The following is a 22,739-nucleotide window of genomic DNA, read 5'->3' as shown; positions in this document are numbered from 1 at the left end:
TCAGTTGGTACAATCCGCCCCCACTAGTTGGTATGTCCCTCAGGCCCCGCCTCTGCCCGGCTGGTACAACTCTTAGGCCCCGCCTTCGTCCCCGACGCCACTCATGCGTCCCACAGGCTCCGCCCTCTTCCGGGTCCGAGTGCCCGGCCCGCATGGCTGCCGGCAGACGTGTGGGGCTTGGCCCGCGGTCGCATCCCGCCATGGCTCCGTGGAAGAAGAAGAGGCTGCGGAAACGCCGAACTGGGGCTTCCCAGGCCCGCGACAGCGATTCGGAGGACGGCGAGTTCGAGATCCAAGCAGAGGATGACGCCCGGGCGCGGAAGGTAATAACGCGGGGGTCCTGGTCGGGCCCTCGGCCTGCGCCCTTCCGCCCGTCCGTCTCACTAATCGCGGGCCCTTATTGGGTCTCTTCGCGTAGGGGGCGGGGTCCAGTTTATACAGCCAATAGAAAGTGCATGTGCGGAAGGTCCGCCTGAGTTTTGGGCGGTCTTAGATGGTAAAATTAAAGGAGAGACCGGACCACACTTCTGAGAAGCGGGTTTTAAACTAACCTAGTATTTACGGACTTTTGTGGTGCTTCAACTGTGCAAGGCTCATCAGCACTGACAGAGGGGACAGCAGGATTGAAACTGGGGATGGTCTTGGTTCCATATGTAGCCATTTGGGGAGACAGGCGTGAGCGCCAAGTGGAGCCGAAAAGCCTACCGTTCACGATGCCCGTCGTCTTGTGCTTAGCGGGTATCTCTAGTTCTCCATTTCTCCTTCCCAGCTCAGTCAGTAAATTAGGTGGTCAGTAAATGTGCAAACACTGCTAGAGGCAATGAGAAGGCATGTGTTCATCGGCAAATACAATAAAGCTGCTCACGTGGTTCAGACCAAGGGTTTTGCTGAGGCTCAGCCCCGCACCGGCTGTAGTAAGACATAAAGAAGTTGCTCAGCTGTTTTGCGAGTCAAAACCCAGCCTGTGGGCTCTGAATGTAGCTCAGTTGGTAGATAGCTTGCTTGGCGCGTCCAAAGCTGGGTCTGAACGCCATCACCTCATAACCGCATAAAAGCCGGTATTGTGGCACACACCTGTAATCTTAGCTCCCAGGGTAGGAGTGGTGGAGGCAGGGGAATCAGGAGTTCAAGGCCACCTTGTCTATGTAGTGAGCTATACCACTAATCCTGAATCTTTTGCTGTACAAAACCCACAAAGGCTCTTCCAACCTGGGAAATACGTGCTTCTTAAAGGTTTAATCACACACCTGATGTAAATATGGTTGGGAGAGAAGCCAAGTTCATTGAACTGGCTTACCCTCCACCAAAAATAAATAAAAATGAAAAACAAAACAAAACAGTATCTTTGTGCAGTGAAATGAAACAGGGAGCAGAGTCTGTGAATTTAGGATTAGTGGGGACGGACAGATGGCCTTTTTCATTCCTCCCTCCCCTACCTTGATTTTTGGTAGGGTTAGAGACCAAACCCAGGGCTCTGTCTGTGCTAGGTATGCCTGTGTCTTTCAATTAATCTTGGCCTAATTATCTTCAGACATGGCGGAGGGGAGACCCCCAAACAAAATGCTTAAACTGCTAAGAAAAAAATCCAGTGAGCAAAGCTTAACACTTGTTATGAAAGTTATTTGCCTTACATTAATTTTTTTTTTGTATTTCTTTACTTGTTATGTTTTGATTTATGACAGGGTCTCTCTGTGTAGCCCAGGCTGGCCTTGAGCTCACATAAATCCTCCTGCCTTTACCAAATGCTGGGGCTGTTGGGTTAACTGCCACAGCCTGTCATATTAAAGTGTCAGGGAGGGTCTTGTGTAGCCCTAAGTAGCCATGGACTCATGAGGAGACAAGGATGGGTTTGATCTCTTGATTCTCCTGCCTCCCTAGTGCCAGGATGGCAGATGTGTGCCACCACATTCTTTTCAGAAGGCAAGAGGGTTGGAGGTTCAGAGGGCCAGCCTGGGCACAGGAGACCCTGTCTGAAAAGGACCAGAAATGAAACAATATACAGAGAAACATAAAACATTATTTTAAAGCTGGAAAATAGATTGAGAGGTCAGAGAGTCGGCCCAGGAGGTAGAAACGCCTGCCTGTTAAACCTGACTGCCTGATTTGATCCCTGGAACCTACCTTACAAGGCTGGATGTAAAAGCAGAATGGGGCTCAGTTCACCTAGTTCCAAGGCACCACCTCCCTCTTGTGGTCTCCTTGGGTACTGCACACACATGGTACCCATATTCCGTGCCGGCAAAACACCAGTACCATTTACAAAGCTGAACTTGGTGGCAAGTGTCTGTAACCCCAACCTCCCTAAGGTGAGATGGAGAGTGGAGAATTGCTCAGAAGCTCACAGCCAGCTATCATGGAGAAATGAGAGCAGAAACAAGTGAGATCCCTCTTCTCCAGGGTAGAGAGTGTGTTGACTCTTTTTTTTTTTTAAAGAATTATTTATTATATATGAGTACACTGTCACTGTCTTCAGACACACCAGAAGAGGGCATCAGATCTCATTACAGATGGCTGTGAGCCACCATGTAGCTGCTGGGAATTGAACTCAGGACCTCTGGAAGAGCAGTCAGTGCTCTTAACCAGTGAGCCACCTCTCTAGCCCATGCTGACTCTTGAAAGACGGCCATGGCCACCACACACTGGGGCCTCCATGCCCATGTGCGTGCACATATGCAGTAATGATACAGAATCTGGGTTCATCTTACGTTTATAGCTGCGTGACAGTAAGCTTATTGTCTCTTCTCAGACAGATAATAATGCAATAATCTCAAGATGAAAGTGAGAAAGGAATAGAAATAAACCAGGCCGGACGGTCTCTGGTTCTAGCAGCGTAAGAAACTGAGGCAGAGGATCATAGGTTCAAGGCTAGCCTGGGCAACTTAGTCTCAAAAATAAAGAGTAAGAAGAGGGCTGGGGGATGTAGTTCAGTGGTAGAGTGTTGCGTCCTGTGCAGGGGCCTGGGTTCCGTCTTTAGTACCACCAGAATAACAGAAGCATTTGGGGGGGGGCAGTTTTAACCTGTGCCATGAAGTGAGAGAATTTTTATAAGGACTAGGAAAAATTTGCCATTTAAGAAATTAAAAGTAGGAAATGAGATTCAGGCATGGTGATGCATGCTTAGCAGTACACGCCTTTGATAGTAGCACTCTGGAGACAGGCAGGTGGGTCTCTGAGTTTGAGACCAGTCTGAACTACATAGTGAGTTCCAGGACAGGCACATCCCAAGATACTACTCCTACTGTTCCTCACAACTACATACACACACACACACACACACACACACACACACACACAAACACACACACACACACACACACGTGCGCTTTAGCCCTCAGCATTCGGCTCTCCTGGCCAAGCCTGGATCTTCGCGTAGCCCACACCCTGAGTTCAGTTTCTAGAAGGGTGGGCTCAGGCTCAGGGAGGTGGCTGTACTGCTAGTAAGGGAGAGAGCCCGGCTGGCAAGCCCTGGAGCCTCTCTATAGAACTAACCTGCACCTCTGCCCCAGCCTGGTGCAATGAGAGCTTATTAGAGTGGCTGAGCCTCCAGGCCTCCCACCTTGTGGTCCATCAAAGCTGGGGTGAAGCCATCTCTCCGTTCTCCCCCACAGCTGGGCCCTGGCAGAGCCTTGCCCTCATTTCCCACCTCAGAGTGCGTATCAGATGTGGAGCCTGACACCCGAGAGATGGTACGAGCCCAGAACAAGAAAAAGAAGAAGTCTGGAGGCTTCCAGTCCATGGGTAGGTAAACAGGCTGGGTAGCCGGTGCACCGTGGGGGTCAGGGTGGAAGTGGAGGTGGTGGTGTTGTGTCTTCTCTTCTTAGCCACCGACATCTACCTTAGGCCTGGCAGCATGGTAGGTGTCAAGTAGACTGAAGTAGTACAAACAGTCTTCCAAGGCAGGCCTGGAAAGGGGCTACCCCTGCAGGCACAGAAAGTGGCAGAGGCCTCAGTTCTGGATAAAAGAACCACTTTAAAGAGATGGCCACAGGATGATGGTGTGGTGTCAGGATGCTTGTGTAGGAAGTGCAGCTCAAGTGTTCTGCTCTTGACAGAGCAGTAACTGCCAGGGTTGAGGTACCCACGATGACTTTTAATAGCAATACAAAGGAGCTGGGTATGGTGATGCATGCCAAGGCTTCATCATAAAACCCTGTCTCACCACAAAACAAAAAATATCTACAATATGCAAAGAGTTCTTACAAATCAATAAGAAAAGGATAAAAGCTCTGGGAGAATGGAGTAAAGAAACTGAGTTGTTGACTCACAGAAGTGCTGTAGATGACTGTTTATATCAAGAGCACAGTGCTGACTCTTGATAATGAGGGGGTCAAGAAGAGACAGACATGGGGCCACAGCGAAGATGAAGGGTTGACCAGACAACTGTTAAACTGTTTACTGGGCTTTGGGGCTTCTGTTGGCTCCCAGCTCCTCAGTCCGGCCCTCAGAGGGCCACTTTCCTACCCTCACTGACCCTATTTCCCAACACACGCCCCTATCACACCTGTCAGAGTGGCTCAAGCATGTAATCCCAGCACTCGGGTGGAGGCCACAAGTTCAAGGCCAGTGTGGGGTACATAGCAAGGCCTTGTCTTAGACTGAAAAATTGACGTGAGTGAATTCCAGCCAAGGTCAGGCAGGGCCTGCCTCGGTTTGGTGTCTTGTACCCCCTTATCCTTCTATTTTCTGCTTTCTGTTTTCCCTCTGTGTTGGTAGACAGCACAGTCCTTTGTCCTGTAGTGCCTGGTGCCTGCTGTGGCCCCTGACCACTCCCGTGTCTCTCCAGGCTTGAGCTACCCAGTGTTCAAGGGGATCATGAAGAAGGGCTACAAGGTGCCAACACCCATCCAGAGGAAGGTAAGGAGCCGGAGGGCAGCTGTGAACACTGGCCTCGTGACAGCTCTTCCTGGACCCAGTGGCCACCTTGCTTGCCGTCTTCTATGCTGAAGCTCCACACAGCTTAGCCATTTCACAGGGGAGGTTGGGCCCAACAGAGCTGGGGTTTGACTGTGGCTCTCTGCATCTTTCATGCTAAGCCTGCCCAGGTAGCACACAAGCACCCCATGAGCACCCAGCACTTACAGCTAGCTACTCGGGAGGCAGAGTCTCCCAGCACAGGGGTTGGGGATGCTTGTTCATGGAGGTGTGCTGATAGGCCTGTGGCTCACCCGTGCCCAGCCATGCTGGGGCTAGAACTGACAGAGCCTTCATCATGTGTCTGACAGACCATCCCCGTGATCTTGGATGGCAAGGATGTGGTGGCTATGGCCCGGACAGGCAGTGGCAAGACAGCCTGTTTCCTCCTCCCGATGTTTGAGCGGCTGAAGGCACGCAGTGCACAGACGGGGGCTCGGGCCCTCATCCTCTCACCCACCCGGGAGCTGGCCCTGCAGACCATGAAGTTCACTAAAGAGGTATGCGTGGCTGGGCCTCGTGGGAAGCCATGAGGTGCAGAGCTGAGGCAGGTAGCCCTCACCTGCCTTTGATCCCTCTGTCTCCCTCTCTCCACAGCTAGGCAAGTTCACTGGCCTCAAGACTGCCTTGATCCTGGGTGGAGACAAGTAAGGACTCCTTACCCTGCGTCCCAGCTTCCCTGTGCAGGCACAACCCCGGGCCTTGAGGGTTCCCTTTGTGGGTCCTAGTTGCTCGTCAGTAACGCCAGCTTCTCTGTGTACTCCAACAAGCTGGCAGGGGGTCAAGTGGTGTAAGCAGGGACAGGGGCAGAAGGAGCTATCAGCTTACAGTGTTGGGTCAGGGAGTTTGGTGAGTTTTAGTTATACAGGATATGTCATTCCCTGGGTGCTGAGGCTAGTCGGCCCCGCTCCCCTGTTCTAGCCTCTACCAAGGTACGTCGTCTGTGATTATCAGAAAGCCTAGCCTTCCCAGGCTACATGGAGCCAGGGATCCCCACTTCTACAGCTGCACCAGTGATTCATGGCAAGGCCGGGCAGACATAGCCATAGAGAGATTGGGGTGCTAGGTGAAGCTGGTGATTCCAGGCTGGGTCACTAGGTGGCGCTGTGGGTCGGCAGCACTTTGCTGTGTCTGGAGGCAGAGAAGAAGCCAGCATCTAAGGTTCTCCCTTGTTTCTCAGCGGGGGCAGGGCCTTGGCACTTCTCACCTCTATACCTGTAGTGCGTGTACCAGGCAAGGTGTGGGCATGCTTGGCTGTGGGGTAGGGGAGGGACAGACTCAAAAGCCCTGTGCTCTCACGCTGCCCTTGTGTCCCCCCTAGAATGGAAGACCAGTTTGCAGCCCTGCACGAGAACCCTGACATGTGAGTTTGTTGATGGGGGGTGTTGCTCTGGGAGGGGGTTGAGGGCTATGATAGCCCTGAGCCTGGGGTGACCTGGCATGTGTGTTCCTTGTAGAATCATTGCCACCCCTGGGCGGCTGGTGCATGTCGCTGTGGAGATGAACTTAAAGCTGCAGAGTGTGGAGTATGTGGTTTTTGATGAAGCAGACAGGTAAGGCCACGCATATAGCCCCGAGCAACTGTTAAGGTTGTCCCCAGGGCCCAGGAAGCAAAGAGAAGGGAGGCCATAGGAGAGTAGGAGAGTAGGTGTTTCCTGGGGAGACCCATTCCTGGGACACCTGTGCTAGTTGTTTTAAGTTTATGTCTTAGCACTGAAAAGAATGTTAAATTCCGTGCTGGCTGTGAGCCGTGGAGAGTGTTCACTGCTCATGCGTGATGCTGAGTTCGTTCCCCTACAGTGGACACACAGACACAGGAAGATTAACATGGCAGGGGTTCTGGAGTGAGGGTAGCCAGGTTCCCAGCTCTGTAGGGTAGAAGCTTACCATTGACCTCTACCATTGACCCTCCCTGCCTACCATTCCCCACAGGCTCTTTGAAATGGGCTTTGCTGAGCAGCTACAGGAGATCATAGGCCGCCTTCCTGGGGGCCACCAGACAGTGCTGTTCTCAGCCACACTGCCCAAACTGCTGGTGGAATTTGCACGAGCAGGTGAGCCAGTGGGGCATGGTGCTGGGCTCAGGGTGGGGCCTGGGGTCTGCCCCTTTGTGACCCCCGCAATCTCCTCCACGCCCCAACAGGCCTCACAGAGCCCGTGCTCATCCGCCTGGATGTAGACTCCAAACTCAATGAACAGCTCAAGGTGAGGCAGTGTTGGCCCCTTCCTCAGGCTAGTGGCCAGGCAGAGTCTGCCAGCCAGCCCATGGCCGGGAGCCCACATCCATCCATCCATCCCTCTCCCCGCAGACTTCCTTCTTCCTTGTGCGTGAGGACACCAAGACTGCTGTGCTCCTCTACCTGCTACAGAATGTCGTTCGGCCCCAGGACCAGAACGTGGTGTTTGTAGCCACGAAGCACCACGCAGAGTACCTCACAGAGGTGAGCCAGGGCTCCAGGGGATGGAGAAAGCCATTGGGGCCTCAAATCAACTTCATCCAGCGCCCAGAGTTGCACTTCCAAGGAAGGCCACCAGAGGGCGGCAACAGGGCTCCCATGAGCCTGGGTGGGGCTTTTTCCACACACTGACATCAGAAGACACTGGTGAACTGTCAGTACTATTTGTGAGAGCGCAGCTACTGTCAGCACACCCAAGTTGGTTTGGGCCTGTCTGGCTTTCTGTCCGGCTGGGTCATCTGCAGCAACTCCCAGTGGGAGTGAATTTCCAGTTTGTGATGCACCTGGCATCTAGGCATAAAGCTAGCATGTTAACTGGGTGCTGTGTGCCCTTGGCCCTTTCAATATGTTCACACTGGTGTGACCCTCAGCGAGATGCACGACTGGGGAGTCCCAGCAGCCTGGAAGACTGGGGGAGGGGCTGTCTAGCCGCCGTCTCACCCCAGTAGACACACCTGGGCATTGCTGAGGACACGGGTGCCTGAGTCTCATTTACCCGACATGTTAACGGTGCCTTCCTCCCCCGAGCGTCTGAGACTAAAATAGTAACATGGAGAGAGCGGTTGATGCTCTCACGGGCTTCCTGTGTTTCAGGCTCGTTCCTCAATGGTGCATTAACCACTTAGTCCTGGGAGGCACAGAGAGACTGAGTAATATGCCCATGGTCACAGAGGATCCTTAAACCAGTCTTGATACAAATTGTATCTTTTGATGCTCCAGCAGCCTTGCAGAGCTAGCTGGGAGGTGGTAGGAGCTGCTTTCATGCTGATGCAGGAAGCAATCAGGGCAGCCAGCAGTGCCGGGGTTCAGACCCTCAGCACATGGTGCCCTGGCCTGGGCCACACCTCCACCCCTTGCTCCTGCAAGCTTCCTCACCTCCCACCTTCACTCTGAGCAGTTGCTGACGGGCCAGGGTGTGAGCTGCGCCCACATCTACAGTGCCTTGGACCAGACGGCCCGCAAGATCAACTTGGCCAAGTTCACACACAACAAATGTTCCACCCTTATCGTGACTGACCTGGCTGCCCGGGGCCTGGACATCCCACTGCTGGACAACGTCATCAACTACAGCTTCCCTGCCAAGGGCAAGCTTTTTCTACACCGAGTGGGTAAGGAGCCTGACTGCACTGCTGGGCTTGGGGAGGGGCGCTGGGCTTAGGGAGGGTCGCTGCGCCGTGCTAGCAGCTGGGAATTTGGGGAAATGGAGGCCTTAAATAATGTTCATTGCTTGCCTAGCAAGCACAAGGCCCTGGGTTCAGTCCTCAGCTCTGGAAAAAAAAAATAATAATAATGTTCATTGTAGGTGGATCCTGACAGGTAGGGTAGCCCTCAGCTCTCAGAGTTTCTTTTCTTTCAGTTTTGGGAACAGAACCTATGGTGTCGCCCATGCTGGGCAAACTGCCACAGACCAAGTTGTATGCCAAGTTCAGAAATGCAGATAGATAAAACTATGCATGGGAAAGAAGCTAAGCTGGGCATGGGTTTCTTAGAGTTGTTCTCCGTGTTACCGAGTGTGGTTGGATTTATACACGCATCTCTCGAGCAGAAGAGGGGCAGCCGCTGGGCATCTGTGTCCTGAGACTTCACTATAAGGCCCGCAGGAGACCCTGACCATGCCGGCCCAGATCCAACCTTGCTGGTGGCTGCCTGCTGTCTCCAAGTCTCCATTGCTCTCTGGATGGCTGGCTCCCTGCCTGGGGAGTTTCCGGAGCTAATAGGGGAATTCCTCAGGTGCCACGTGACAAGCCACTCCCATTGAAACCTGCAAATGAGGGGAGACAAGGGAGAAAGCTGGGCATGGCGGGACATGTCTGTGGTCGTAGCACTTAGGCTGCTGAAGCAGGAGGATCAGGAGTTCGAGGCCAGCCAAGGCTATATAGACCCTGTCACAAACAATAAACCCAGCTGAAGTGTGATACCTGCAGTTCACTCCACACCACGCTGGGGTCATGTTGAACTGTTTCCTACCAGCTGCTGCTGTTTAAGTCTCTGTAGTGTTTACAGATGTTTTCATTTACTGTGACGTCCTTCTTCATGTGGGGCACATCTTCAGTCAAGGGCCGAGTAGTGACTTTTTACACAATGCACTATACCATCCTTGTAGCTAATTGAGTCTACAGTGTTAGGTGGAAAGTTCCATTAGGAATATGTAAATGAGCAGGCCTGGCTGTGTGCCAATAAAACTTTATTGTACAAACAAGTAGTGGGCCAGATGGGGCTCCCATTTCCTCAGCTTTGAAGCTCCCTGGTGGTCATCGGCTTGTTGACCAGGCAGTCCTCTGTTCTGACACCTTTCAGAAGTTCTGGCCCAAACTTTTTTTTGTTGTGAGAATTTGCAGCCTAAATTATTCTTTGGGGAAGAATCTTCCCAAAGTGGGAGTGTCCGGGACTTTGAGTCCTGGTCATGAGTGGTACTTGCCCTGCCTTTGATCACTCTGTACCAGCCTGTGCCCACCCCTGCCCACCTACCCTGTAGGTGGGGACAGCAGTTCAGGAAAGGCCCTGGTCTACCTCTAGCCCTCAGGGAGTTGGGGTCCCTTGGCTGAAACTCAACTTTCCCCCAACAGGCCGAGTGGCCAGAGCAGGCCGAAGTGGCACAGCCTATTCCCTGGTGGCCCCAGACGAAGTTCCCTACCTGCTCGACCTTCACCTGTTCCTGGGCCGCTCTGTCACCCTAGCCCGGCCTCATGAGGAACCTTCTTCAGGTGAGGCGAGGCTGGCCAGGGCTCAGGTCCCTGTGGAGTTCATGAGCAGGCAGGGGTGGCTTTAGGAGATGGCTACTGGGTGTGGATGTGATGGATGTGTCCTGGGAGGTAGCCACAGGCAGCTGTGTGATGGCCGTGGGTGCTGGGGTTACTCTTGGGCTATCGTTGCCAGAGTGGGGGTCTGGTTGAGCATCCCACTCTAAAAGTCCCTCTTGTTTGTAGCTGTTGTCTTGGAGTCTGTAGGTCGAGAGGGACAGATTATAGGCTGACTCCCCCGTGTGCCCTGTTGCTAGCAGGTGCAGTTGGCAGGGATGGTGTGCTGGGTCGGGTGCCACAGAGTGTAGTGGATGACGAGGACAGCAGCCTGCAGACCGCCCTGCAGGCGTCACTGGAACTTCAGGGTCTGCAGCGTGTGGCCAACAATGCTCAGCAGCAGTACCTGCGCTCGCGTCCGGCACCCTCACCGGAGTCCATCAAGAGAGCCAAGGAACTGGACCTGGCAGAGCTGGGCCTGCACCCACTCTTCAGTGAGATTGGGCAGGGCGGAGTAGGTGAGGGTGGACGGGTCCCTCACAACCCAGACTGGCCTTACACACTTCCTTCCCCTGCAGGCTCGTGCTTTGAGGAGGGAGAGCTCCAGCGCCTGAGGCTGGTAGACAGCATCAAGAACTATCGCACACGCACAGTGAGTGGACCCAGGGCCACGCCGCGGGGCTTTCCTTGTGAGGTTCTTGCCATACCATGCTGGTTCTGTTGGCCATTTTTAGGTCCCTTCCCCTTGTTCTGGAGTATCCCTGTGACCCGAGGCAGGTCCTGTGTGGGTCGCCACTTCCTACCACTGGAAGATAGATTGAATCCCCTTAGGGACGGGGTGCGTTCTCTGCCTTCCAGAGGCTTGATGAGCCTCCCTACCCAGCCTTGAGCCTCCCCACCCATCCATTCCTCCTGAGTATCCATGGGCAGGCATGTGCAACAGGGTTCAGGGACAGAGGCAAGGAGAGCCCAACCAGGCGGCCAGGTACCCAGGTGGCCATGACAGATGAACTAGTAACTACTAGTTCAAAGCCCAGTGCCCTCAGTATGAGGTCCGGGTTCTGGCTTTTCCTAGCTGAGTAGCCTCAAGCAAGACATCCACTTTCTCTGGGCCTCCCTCTAATTGTATGTTACCCACTGTGTCCTCCCACAGTGAAGACTAGAGGAGTACACATACAAATTGCAACTGGTTTGGGGAAGGGCTGGGGGTAGATGGGTAGTAGTCAGCAACCATGGTGTCCTCTTGCAGACCATCTTCGAGATCAATGCCTCCAGCAAAGACCCAAGCAGCCAGATGATGCGTGCCAAGCGGCAGAGGGACCGGAAAGCTATTACCAGCTTTCATCAGGGGCGGCAGGAAAGGCAGGACGGCCCAGCTGACCCAGTCCCTCAGAGGGAGCTGCCTCAGAAGGAAGAGGAGGACATGGTTGAGACTGTGGAGGTGCGGGCTGTAGGGGCGGCTGGTGCTGGGGGACACACAGCTAGGTCCCAGTAGCCCATGGGTCAGGCAGTGATGCCTCCCCATCTCTCCATATTGTCTGTGGAAGTGGAGCACTGTCTCGGCTTACAGTCTGCAGGAAGTGGGGTGTGGAGGATAGCCACAAGTTTAAGGCCAGCCTAAGCTACAGAGTCGTACTGTCGTGGATAACCAAAGAGCTGTCTCTGCAGTTAAGCAGTTAGGAGCCCATGCTCCACGGGGTGTGCCAGCATAAGCCTTTGATGCCAGCACTTGGGTAGCCGAGGCTTATGCATCTTTGTAAGTTCAAGGCCAGCCAGCAAACAGCAAGTCTCCATACTGAGACCCTGTCTCAAAATCAACAAAGGCCTTCTGCTCTCAGGGAATTGGGGTTCACAGCATCACAGTACATACTCAGAACTGCCTGGATCCAGTTCCAGGGGATCCAGCACCCCCGTGTATATACATACACATACCCCTAAAAATAAAATCTTAAAAAGACAGAGCCCTTTCCCAGATGTTGTGGCCTGGCTAAGTGGTTCAGCCTGAGGTCCTGTGGGAGCGACCCACACCCCAGCAAGTAGGGCTGGAGGATGGTGTTCTACTTACTTGGCCGTGGCCCCTCCTCCATCTCCACTCCATCTCTCTTGTCTTAGTGGGGCAGGGAGAGCCATAGTCTGAAGGCCCAGCCACAAAACCCTGGGTGCATCCTGTTTGTACAGAAGGAGCCAGCGCCTAGTGTGGTCAGGGCTAGGACTGGGACATGGCAACATTGCCAGCATCAGCCCTGCCCCTCTTGCCTGCGCTGCTCTCCAAGGCAGGGGTCATTGTGTTCAGGTGAGGACACAGGGAGATGCCTTCTAGCACAGGAAAAGGGAAATCCTGACTCCCTGGTTCTGGTGGGGCTCCGCAAGGCCACAAGAGTGACACTGGGTCTCTGCCTGCCAGGGTGTCTTCACAGAGGTTGTGGGCCAGAAACAGCCAAGGCCAGGACCCAACCAAGGAGCCAAGAGGCGGAGGAAGGAGGCCAGTCAGCGAGACCAGGAATTTTATGTCCCCTACCGGCCCAAGGATTTCGACAGTGAGCGGGGGTGAGTGTGAACTTAGAGCCCGGCGTGGGGTAGACAGAGGGTCTGGGCCCCATTAATTAGATCTTCCACTTGAACCTGCAGGCTGAGTGTCAGTGGGGCTGGAGGGGCCTTTGAGCAGCAGGTGGCCGGTGCCGTCCTTGATCTGATGGGGGATGAAGCCCAGAACATGAGCCGAGGGCGGCAGCAGCTCAAGTGGTGAGTGACCAGTCCCCGTGCCACCAGGCATGACCTTCTGTTCCCTTTTGACTGCTCAGAGCAAGGTGTTGACTCCTTCCCAGCTCCATACCCCCGTGTTTGGTAGCTGTTTCCTGGCAGGCCTCTTACCTGCTGTACCCATGAGGACTCTGGTACAGCTCCCCCAACACACACAAGGGCTTGAATGTGATATGGGGGTGTCAAGCCCCAAGTCTCCAACCCTCATGCCCCTTTTGAGACTTGGGCCATCCAGGGAAGGTGAAGAGGTAGGTGGTTGAGGAACTATGAGTGGTCGGGTGCAGACCAGGTGTGGCTGGCTATTTGCCTTTAATCCTCTACTGCCCACACTTGACAGGTAAGTGAGGGAACGGGTTCCTCAAAGCAGAACCTCCCATCTCCCTCTCAGGGACCGGAAGAAGAAGCGGTTTGTGGGGCAGTCAGGCCAAGAGGACAAGAAAAAGATCAAGACAGAGAGTGGCCGGTTTATCAGCAGCTCTTACAAGCGCGACCTGTATCCTGAGAGGCGGGGCTGCTGAGGGGCAGGGCCAGGCTGCTTCCTACTACTGCTCCTATAGGAGGGGTGTGTCTGGGGGCGGGGCCGGGCGTGCAGCTGCTGCTCCTATAGGAGAGGCTGTGTGTGGGGGCGGGGCTAAGCATCCAGCTGCTGTCCCTATAGGAGGGACTGCACTTGGGGTTGGGCCCGAGTGGCTTCCTTAGCATCCCCCTAAGAAGGGGCCTTCCCCCAACTCGGGTGCTACTTGTTAATTCCTTAACGAGACTCTCAGCTACCAGAAGTGGAAGCAGAAGCAGAAAATTGATGACCGGGACTCCGAGGAAGAAGGACCATCCAACCGGCGAGGCCCTGGGCCCCACAGAGGTGGAAAGCGAGGTCGTAGTCAAGGTGGGCAGGGCAGGTGGTATGGTGTGAATAGGGAGAAAGCCAGGCTCGGTGAGGTGCAGAGATGAACGTGGGGCGAAGGCTAAGCTCCCCCCAAATCCCTGTGTTGACAGGTGCGTCCCAGTCCCGAGCTTCCAGTGTACCCACAGGCCACATGCGCTCCGAACTCAAGACCAAGGAACAGATCCTCAAGCAGCGCCGTCAAGCCCAGAAGCAGCGCTTCCTGCAGCGAGGGGGCCTGAAGCAGCTTTCAGCACGCAACCGCCGCCGAGCCCAGGAGTTGCGCCAGAGCGCCTTTGGCCGGGGTGCTCCCACCAGGAAGGGCAAGATGAGGAAAAGGATGTAAAGAGCCAGACTCAGCCCTGGGGCTTCCTAGTAGCCCTGGTGCGGACATCAGGGACATGTTTCCATGTGCTGTTGGCAGATCCTTCCACAGAGGAGCCAGTGTCTATGAGGAGCAGTGCCACATGGCCACAGAAAGCAACAACTGCTTTTGACTGGGACACTGGGTGGACTCTTAGAGGAGGATGCATAGGCGTCTAGCTATGGAAAGCAGGCCGACCAAGTCCTGAGCCTGCAAGTCAGCTAGCTGCTTCCATTTCTATGCATTCAGGGTTCAGAGATTGGGGCCATATGGATGCCTCCGACTCAGTATTGAGTTTTAATGAGTAAACTTTACTGCCTCTAGTAGACCAGGAGTGTAGCTTGCTTAGGATACTGGAAGGTGTCTCAGCTGAGGCTGAGAGCAAGTGGCCATGCCTGTGTGTCGCTCCTGGCCGCCGAATGAAGAAAATGAGTGGCTGGATCCACTTGCCCATGGCGGCTCAGCACCACTGCAGGGCAGAGGAAGGCTGTGGGTGGCTTTGCCCTCTTGCACATGGAAGAGAGAACCAGCCTGTGCCATCCTCGGGTGCGCCATCCTGCTGGTGGCTTTCCTCACCTCTTGATTGGGGGTGGAGGGTGGCAAGCATCCTCCAGCAGCTGGACCCCAGTGCAGACCAAAAAGCAGATGGTGCTGATAATCACCTCAGACACTGTGCACAGCAAGGGCCCGTCTTGGCATGCACCAGCCCTGTCTGAGCTTGTCCAATGCCCCCAGCCAGCTGGGAGAGGCCCGTCCCCAGCCTGTGTGGTGGGTGGAGCGAGCAGCACAGCTGCCCACCCCATTGTCTACTTAACTGAGTTCATACTGAGTGTCCTGTGGAAGGCTCACAATGGCGTGAGCTGCCATGGCTCCATCTTGCCAGGAGAAAGGAGATTCAGAGAGCAGTTGTGTTAAGCCTGCACACCAAGAAACGTGGGACTTGGTTCCTCGGGTTCCCTTCACTGTTCGCCTAGTCGGTTTAGGAGGCAGTCTCTGTGGGTTTAGCCTTAGGTTGGTCAAAGCTGGCCAGTATGGCTGAGACACTCATGATAAACTGCTTCACCTGGGGGCAGGAACGACATGGTCCGATTACATCCTCTCCCTACCCCTACAGAAGGAAGCCCAGGGCAGGGGCAGGCTGGGAAACCCCACTGGAGAGGCACTGGTAGTGTCTAGTCCAGCCTCTTAAAAGTTTCCTTTGTTTTACTTATTGATAAAGTAACTCAAACTTGACCTCTAACTCAGGGTGGTCCTCCTGCCTCAGTTTCCTAAGTGTTGAAAATGATTGTGTATAATAGAGATTTTGGGGGGAAAGGAAGGGGGAAGGGAAGTGGAGACAATGTCTCTATACAGTCTTGGCTGTCCTGGAAGTTGCTCTGAACCAGGCTAGCCTCAAACCCAAGTTCTGCCTGGTTCTTCCTCCTGAGTGCTGGGGTTAAAGGTGTGTGCCCAGACACTTTGCTGCTTTCCAGCTGGCTCCAGGCCAGCCTGGGGTCCCACCCACGACAGGTCATGTTTCCCTTGGATCGGGCTTGTTGGCTCGTGACCTCATCGACATAGCATCATTCATTTTGTGCTAATCGCCCACCGATAGGAACTTAAGGGACACCTCCAGGCCCACTGCTGTGATCGGGAAGCAAGCGCCTGTGGGAGCCTCCTCAGGTCTATCACCTGGGTAAATATTGAGGCCACAACACAAAGAAGGGAAAAGCAGACGAGCCATCCCTTGCCATGGCAGTGACAATGAGGCTGGTGACAGTTCTCTGCTCTACCCAGCCCGAGAGTGCGCAGGAGAGACCCAGCGCCCTCCTGAGTCTTCCTCACAGGAGCAGAGGGATACAGAAGAGGGACTAACTCAGCTAGTCAGACAAAGTGCCCACCCAGCACACCTGTAAATCCCAACACTCAGGAGAGGGAGGAGTTCAGAATCATCAGCTACATAGCAAGTCTGGGGTAAGCCTGGGCTACAGACACCCCCCCCAACACCCCCCAAAGACTGCCTGGTTCACATGACCCTCAGACCCACCTGGATTTGGCATGTGTTATCACAAGGACCAGGGCAACTCATGATGGAGCAAATGGCCTCTGAGAATCTAACCCACACTGCATGGGACACACGGACCCACTTACACTTCCTGGTGGTGGCTCCAGTTCTGGCAGCTGGGTGTGGTTTTCTGGGCACATAGTAAAGGACCCTTAACCTCTAGGTGTCCCAGCAGTGGGCTGTCCCAAAAGGAGTGTTGAGCAGTGAGTGGTACAGGGCACCTCACCTCCTCCAGCTGCCCCTCTATGTCCTCCATGTCCAGGATTTGCTTCTGCCCCTGTTTCATGCAAACAAGCTGGTACAGGTTGAGCACAGCCATCCTAGTGCGTCCTAGGAGCAGCGACTTTTCCGATGCCTTGTTCTGAATTTCAGTCCACTTGGATTCCTGTGGAATGAACGCCCAGATCGCCACATTTGAACGGGGACCTGACCCTATGGATCGGGAAGGCCCTATATCTGCCTAACGGGCACCCAGGTGTTCTGCAGAGTGGTGACAAGCACTGTCTTTGGTGCCCAGTGGCAAAGTAGTGCCTCAGCCCCTGGGCTAGCACAGCGGATGGGTACCCTGGAGACACGCACCCTCTGCTGTGTGAGCTCGCGTGCCGCCTCCAACTGCTCGCACAGTCGTATGCGTTCCTGGTTCAGACGCAGCAGTTCAACCTGCTTCGCTTCCCTCAGACGGAGCAGCCGCGCACGGGTCGCCTCCACCTCTACATGTCGATCGGTCTCTGCCAACTTCAGGACCGCCTTCGTGTCTACCAGGACCTGGAAGCGCGCCACCATGTCCAAAACCTCCTGAAACTGAGGAGAGCGACTCACGTGGCCTGAAATCCACCTCTTCTGCCCACCCAGCTTGCCAACGCACCCTGGGAGCATCCTCAGTCCAGGTGTGCCATGGGATATCTCAGGCTCTGAACTCCATGCCCTTCCTGCCTCCAGGATCAAACCTAGTTACCTAAGCAGGCAGGTGCCACACAATGAAGGTTGACACCACTTCACTGTTGAGTGGGGGAACTTTGTGGCTGATGCCTGGAATGTCAGCACTTGGGAGGCCGAGGCAGGAGGGTTCCCTCTAGCTCAAGGCCAGCCTCGACTACATTTTGAGTACCTGGTTAGCTTGGGCTACAGAATGGGGACTCTGTCTCAACACCCCCCTCCCCTACTAGAGCTGAGCATGGTGACAACACAAGCCTAAAGTAGTAAAGAGTTGAAGATAGGGGCGTGGCAGCATACGCCTTTAATCCCAGCACTCAGGAGGCAGAGGCAGAGGCAGAGGCAGAGGCAGAGGCAGAGGCAGAGGCAGAGGCAGAGGCAGAGGCAGAGGCACAGAGGCAGAGGCAGAGGCAGAGCTAGAGGCAGGTGAGTATCTGAGTTCAAGGCCAGTCAGGGCTATATATACAGAGAAAAACTGTTTTGGGAACTGTTTCCCTATGTAGGGAGTACAAGACCTTTTCAAAAACAATAAGCAACCAAACCTGTCTCAAAAAACCAAAGACACACATTTCTCCCCAAAGTCTACAAATAATAAATTTTACATTATTGTCTGTCCTCATTCTCTCTCTCTCTCTCTCTCTCTCTCTCTCTCTCTCTCTCTCTCTCTCTCACACACACACACACACACACACACACACACACCTGCTTAATGACCTTGAGTGATTTCTGGAACCTTTTTTCACATGCAAAATGGGGTCATCAATAACAGAACCCTTTTGACTGGATTTAGGAGATGACTGAAGAACAAAACAGGTCCCTAGTATTCAGTGAGTGCTGTCTCTTGTATACAGTCAGAATTCTACTAGTGCTGGGAACAAAGTCTTTCCCAGGCCCTCAGCACTGCTCACCTGGGGCAGTTGCTTCCGCACGCCCTCCAGTATCTGCGCGCAGGGCTCCAGGCGCTGCACTCTCCGCTGCAGCCGCTCACGTTGCAGCTGTAGCTCCTTCAACTGTGCACGCAGCCGCAGCACATCTGCCTCCAGGTTGTGCATTCTGTGCCGCTCCTGTATGGCTTTCCACACCTCACTCCGGGCCTCAGCTTCCTGGGAAGAAGGGTGGTGATCCGAAAGCCTCAGAACTCTGGAGCTTACGGTGCTCTTCTGCCTCCGCCAAGCCACAACATTTGCACTCTAAGCCAGCGGAGCTGGGATTCGAGATCCTTGCACCTCCTCAGACCTTTGACAACCGGATATGCACCTCTTCCCTCCCCGTGTCATCACCCACGAGGCTTTCCTAGTTGGGGCTACTCTAGAGTGGCAAGCAGGAGCCCCTACAACCTGCCTCCGGCCCTCAGCCTCCACTGACCTTACGGAGTTTGTCAAAGTAGATGGCGGACCCCTTTAGCGCCTGCCCTTTCTGCGCCAGCTCTATCCAGCGCTGGTTCACGGACTCCATCGTGCTGCGGAATTCCTTGGAGCAGGATGCAGTTAGAGTTGTGTGTCTGCTCACCTAACAGTCCCAACTACAGCTGCTCCCCTGCTCAGACGCAACACCTTCTTCCCCCTTCCCCTCATCCCGAATGCTAGTGTACCCGTCTGCTCTCCCAACCTCTTTTCCCCTAGACTCTCCATGTTAAAGCTACCTGACTCACTGAGCTCTTTTTAAAACGTATTTTCGTTTTAAATTGTGTGTATTTAGGGGAGGGGTGTGTGCTTGTGAGTGTAGTGTCCTTAGGGGCCAGAAAAGGGCACTGGATCCCGGTGGAGCAGGAGTTGCAGGCTGTTGGGAGCCACCTAATATGGATGCAGGAACTTGAACTCGAATCCTCTGTAAAAGCCAGTGCTGTTAACTGCTGAGCCTTCTCTCCAGCCTGATGACTCTGAGCTTTGTCCCTGAGGGCAGTCTTCCTCCAGGAAGCTTTGCTTGTCAGTTACATTGGTGAGTAGACGTTCCTCCCAGAGTCTAACAGCCCTTGCCTAGTGCCTTCCCGCACAGCAACCTCCACCCTGACACCTATTTTCCTCTCCAGACTGAAGCCCTGGAGGTCAATGGCCAGTAGGTGCTCAATGCACACATGCAGGTTTGTACCAAGTGTTCTCACACTCTCTTCCTTTGACAGATAAGAGACTTCAGAGCTTAGAGTAGACTCACCCTGGATTGTATAACCCACATTGGGCACCACCAGTGTGTGTCTGAGGAACCCTCAGATTTTAGCAACTGAGGCTCACCTTCCTCTGGGCCTGCAGACCCTGGTCTGTGACTGCTACCTCTTGCTTCTTCTCCAATATAAGCTGCAAGGCCGAACTGTCATCCGCCAGTGGCTTCCTGAAGAGACCCAAAGGGGAGGAGTTAATGAGAAGAGGGGTCTGACTCCCTGGGGATGCCTGAGGATGGCCCCCCTCACTACCTACAGAGTTAGTTTGCTTTTGTTTGAGAAGGTCTCACGTAGACCAGGCTAGCCTTGAACTCTTGATCCTCAAGCCTCTACCTCTTGAGTGCGAGGATGACAGGCACAGGGCTGTCACTCTGTTCACAAGTTTTACCGAGTACTTATTTTGTCCAGGCAATGTCCTTGTTACAGAGGGTACAACCATCAAGAAGACAGACAGAAACCCATGTTCCCGGGAGCTGTACTCCCCTGAGGACCACGGACAGCTAAAAGAGACACTAATAGCAAGCAAACGCTGCCTGGGCCCTGGGATATAAAAGTCAGTAGATCAGAGGTGATTTTCAATATGGAGTCGGGAAGTCTCTCTGATCGAAAGACACGGTTGTACCGACAACTTTAGGGGACAGAGTCCAGGTCAACGGAATGGCTAAGCAGCACCTAGACTCCCAGCGAAGCACCTGAATACATTGAAGGAGTCTTAATGGAGAAAGGAGATGACAGGTTGAAACTAAAATTGGACCTATCCAAGGTCAGACTGTGGCAGGCCACAGGAAAAGAAAAACGTTGGCTATAACCCTAGGCTGAGATGAGAACCACGGGAGAGTTTTGAGTGGAGGAGAAAACCTTTGTGGCGGCTGTGAGGAGCTAGGGACCTTGAGTAGGGTGCTCCAGGTGTTCTGATCCAGGGAGGCATGATGGGGAGGTAAGGATGGACCTATTCTGGGTACAGCTTGACAGGGGGGCTGATGGAGCAGGGCAGGAGGAGAGGGGGTGAAGGTGATCTCAGCAGCTGGAAAGATATCACTCTGAGGGATGTCTGGGGGTTGGGGATTTAGCTCAGTGGTAGAGCGCTTGCCTAGCAAGCACAAGGCCCTGGGTTCGGTCCCCAGCTCCGAAAAAAAAGAAAAAAAGAAAAAAGAAGAGGGATGTCTGTAGGATGACCAGGTGGGATGGTTTGGACCGGTTCCTGCTCTGACCACAAAGAGGAATCATTTCTCTGTGGGGAGAGGTCCAAGAGAGGCTAGCTGTAGGAGCCTGGCTCTCCCGAGGGGATGGGAGGAAGTCAGAGTCTGACACCTCATTCAACAAGGCTCGCCCATCTTTACATCAGAAGGATCTATCCCTACCCCCCATTCCCGCTCCCCACCCCCTGCCCCAACTTGACAGATACAGGTCCCACTGCCTCTAGGCATGCATTACAAAGCTGACATCCTTAAAATGCAGTTTCTCCACTGGACAGCGGCTCACGGGAAATTTCCTTTCCACCCCGGTTCAAGGATTTCATTTCTGTGAGATACTGGCCAAGGCGGAGGGGCGGGAGCATGCTAGCCATCTCAGAAGCTTAGAGAGCCAGCTCAGCTCTAACTTGCTCACCGAGACTTTGGAGGGGAGGAGACCTACCTGACTTACAGATTCTCTTAGGACTCTTGCACCCCACCCCAAAACTGTCCAAAGCACCGAGGCTGCAGGGACCCTAGAAGGGATGGGCCTGTTATCCCTCCATCTTGCCCCTTCAGCCTCTCTTGGACCACTCACGGATGCAGTTTCTCTTTGAAGGCCAGCCGGAAATACTCCTCCCAGGCCACTGCCATTCTCCCACAGGTGTCTCCAGCCACCTTAGCACAAGCTGAGGAACGGCCCAGTCTGGAACTCCTAGAAGCCCGAGGTTGACCGAGTCACGGTTGCCTGGGCAGCCAACTGTACACATTCTGTTACCAGGCAGCAGCCTAGGACACACTTCTGACAGGGACAGACGACAGCCAGGAAGGGAGGCTATCCTCTAATCTAAATTTGGAAGCAGTGGACAGGATGCCGGTCATGGGTCAATATTTCCTTTTACAGGGATGGGGGGCTGTGCCTAGCTAAGCCTCTTCTCGACTAGGTAGGGTTTGGCATCACCATGCAATGGCTTGCTCCTTCAGTAGGGGGTGGACAGGGGTTCGGGGCTACAGCTCTCACCTGTCCTTTGCAAGGCCCTGGGTTCTAGCTCTAGTACGGCGCTCCCCTCCAAAGAGTAATTACTGAGTGCCTACTGTTTGCCCAGCTCTATGTACTGTCAGCCATTCTAGGGAAAACTAGTCCTTTGAGCTCCTTGCCCATGGTGATGGGACTATCCTGATCATGTCTCAGGGAGCCTCAGGCTGCTTTGGAAAACAGAAAAAGTTGTTCAGGAAAAGTTCCCTGGGAAGGGCGGGCCATTTGCACTTGACCGATGGAAGAGGGAGAAGCTGTCCCAGTCTGAGTAATTCCCATGGGTCGGACAGTATGCCCTCCGTTGTACGGTACCAACTTTCAATCCAAGGCACTGGCACTAGGGGAAAGGACTCAGCAACACTTGCCCACAGTGTATCTAACGGGAAGCAGCAGGCAGTAACTGGTCGTCTGCTTCAAACTGCTCCGATCCCTCCCTTCCCCTCCCTGCTCCCTTCCTCATCCACTACATAGCCAAGGGCTGGCCTCTAACTCGTGATGATTCTCCTGCATTCGTTTCTTGCCATTTCCCCCTTCAAACGAATGTTTCTTTTGTTTATGTTTATTTATTTATTTTCGAAATTACTGGACACAGTGGCTCACACCTTTAATTCCAGAACTTGGGAGACAGAGGCTGGTGGACAATGTTTATGAGTTCCAGGACACAAGAAAACCCTGTCTTATAAAAACAAAACAAAACAAAATAAAAACAACAACAAGAACAAATGTATTACATTTATTTAGTGCCCGTGTGTGTGTGTGTGTGTGTGTGTGTGTGTGTGTGTGTGTGTCTGTGTCTGTGTGTCTGTGTGTCTCACAAATGCTGTGGTAACAGGCTCGCTAGAGAGCTTTGTGTCTACTTCACACATGTTAACATCATCTGAGAGGAGGGGACCTCAACAGAGAAAATACCTCCAAAAGATGTACCAAAAAAAAAAAAATGTCTACCAGCTGTAGACAAGCCTGTAGGTCATCTTCTTAACTAGTGATTAATGGGGGTGGGCCCTGCCCACTGTGGGCGGTGTCATCCCTAGGCTGGTGCTCCTGAGGTCTATAAGAAAACAGTCTGAGCAAGCCATGAGGAGCAAGCCAATAAGCAGCACCCCTCCATGGCCTCTGCATCAGCTCCTGCCTCCAGGTTCCTGCCCTGTCTGATTTTCCTGATTGCCATTGGTGATAAACAGTTATACGGAAGTGTAAGCGAAACAAATCCTTTCCCCCCCATGTTGCTTTTCGTCATGGTGTTCCGTCACAGCCACAGTGACCCTAACTAAGACAACTACCCTGCTCAAT

At 53.7% G+C, this 22,739-nt stretch overlaps 2 protein-coding genes across 5 annotated transcripts; one reads left to right on the top strand and one right to left on the bottom strand.

Moving 5' to 3' along the window:
• The first annotated feature begins 86 nt into the window (after window positions 1-86).
• Window positions 87-15,349, top strand: Ddx54 (DEAD-box helicase 54). 3 transcript variants are annotated; one of them, XM_006249397.4, is made up of 20 exons: window positions 87-323; window positions 3,609-3,738; window positions 4,784-4,854; window positions 5,223-5,411; window positions 5,509-5,558; window positions 6,233-6,274; window positions 6,369-6,464; window positions 6,844-6,965; window positions 7,055-7,116; window positions 7,221-7,352; window positions 8,266-8,476; window positions 9,935-10,072; window positions 10,366-10,599; window positions 10,684-10,757; window positions 11,355-11,546; window positions 12,510-12,652; window positions 12,734-12,847; window positions 13,254-13,358; window positions 13,633-13,748; window positions 13,859-15,349. In XM_006249397.4, the coding sequence occupies exons 1-20, from the start codon at window positions 153-155 to the stop codon at window positions 14,089-14,091; spliced, it is 2,625 nt and encodes an 874-aa protein (XP_006249459.2). In that variant the 5' UTR covers window positions 87-152; the 3' UTR covers window positions 14,092-15,349. The 3 variants fall into 3 exon arrangements, with proteins under 3 accessions (XP_006249459.2, XP_006249460.2, NP_001178477.1); XM_006249398.4 differs by having other exon boundaries at window positions 108-323; window positions 10,369-10,599; NM_001191548.1 differs by having other exon boundaries at window positions 109-323; window positions 10,369-10,599; window positions 13,633-13,769; window positions 13,877-14,550.
• On the bottom strand, window positions 13,313-21,350 carry Cfap73 (cilia and flagella associated protein 73). 2 transcript variants are annotated; one of them, XM_222198.10, is made up of 7 exons: window positions 21,012-21,350; window positions 19,315-19,411; window positions 18,452-18,556; window positions 17,995-18,189; window positions 16,733-16,954; window positions 16,380-16,538; window positions 13,313-15,172 (listed from the first exon to the last, which is right to left on the bottom strand). In XM_222198.10, exons 1-7 carry the CDS (start codon window positions 21,065-21,067, stop codon window positions 15,089-15,091), a joined length of 918 nt encoding a protein of 305 aa, XP_222198.5. In that variant the 5' UTR covers window positions 21,068-21,350; the 3' UTR covers window positions 13,313-15,088. The 2 variants fall into 2 exon arrangements, with proteins under 2 accessions (XP_222198.5, XP_038945813.1); XM_039089885.2 differs by having other exon boundaries at window positions 14,400-15,172; window positions 16,733-16,918.
• Between the last annotated feature and the right edge of the window lie 1,389 nt (window positions 21,351-22,739).

This window comes from Rattus norvegicus, chromosome 12 (genome assembly GCF_036323735.1).
Source record: "Rattus norvegicus strain BN/NHsdMcwi chromosome 12, GRCr8, whole genome shotgun sequence".
NCBI classification, from domain to species: Eukaryota; Metazoa; Chordata; class Mammalia; order Rodentia; family Muridae; genus Rattus; species Rattus norvegicus.
This window is presented reverse-complemented; position numbering and strand designations above follow the sequence as displayed.

Bases quoted from the DNA above. Each gene is read 5' to 3' on its own strand.
- Ddx54 (XM_006249397.4), top strand. From the start codon at position 153: ATGGCTGCCGGCAGACGTGTGGGGCTTGGCCCGCGGTCGCATCCCGCC. The intron at 6,275-6,368 runs GTGAGTTTGTTG...TGTTCCTTGTAG, and splicing joins CTGCACGAGAACCCTGACAT to AATCATTGCCACCCCTGGGC. The intron at 12,653-12,733 runs GTGAGTGTGAAC...TTGAACCTGCAG, and splicing joins GATTTCGACAGTGAGCGGGG to GCTGAGTGTCAGTGGGGCTG.
- Cfap73 (XM_222198.10), bottom strand. From the start codon at position 21,067: ATGGCAGTGGCCTGGGAGGAGTATTTCCGGCTGGCCTTCAAAGAGAAA. The intron at 19,412-21,011 runs GTGAGTGGTCCA...GGGTCTCTTCAG, and splicing joins TTCAAAGAGAAACTGCATCC to GAAGCCACTGGCGGATGACA. The intron at 15,173-16,379 runs GTGAGGTGCCCT...TCCTGCCCCCAG, and splicing joins TAGAGGGGCAGCTGGAGGAG to GTGAAGCAGTTTATCATGAG.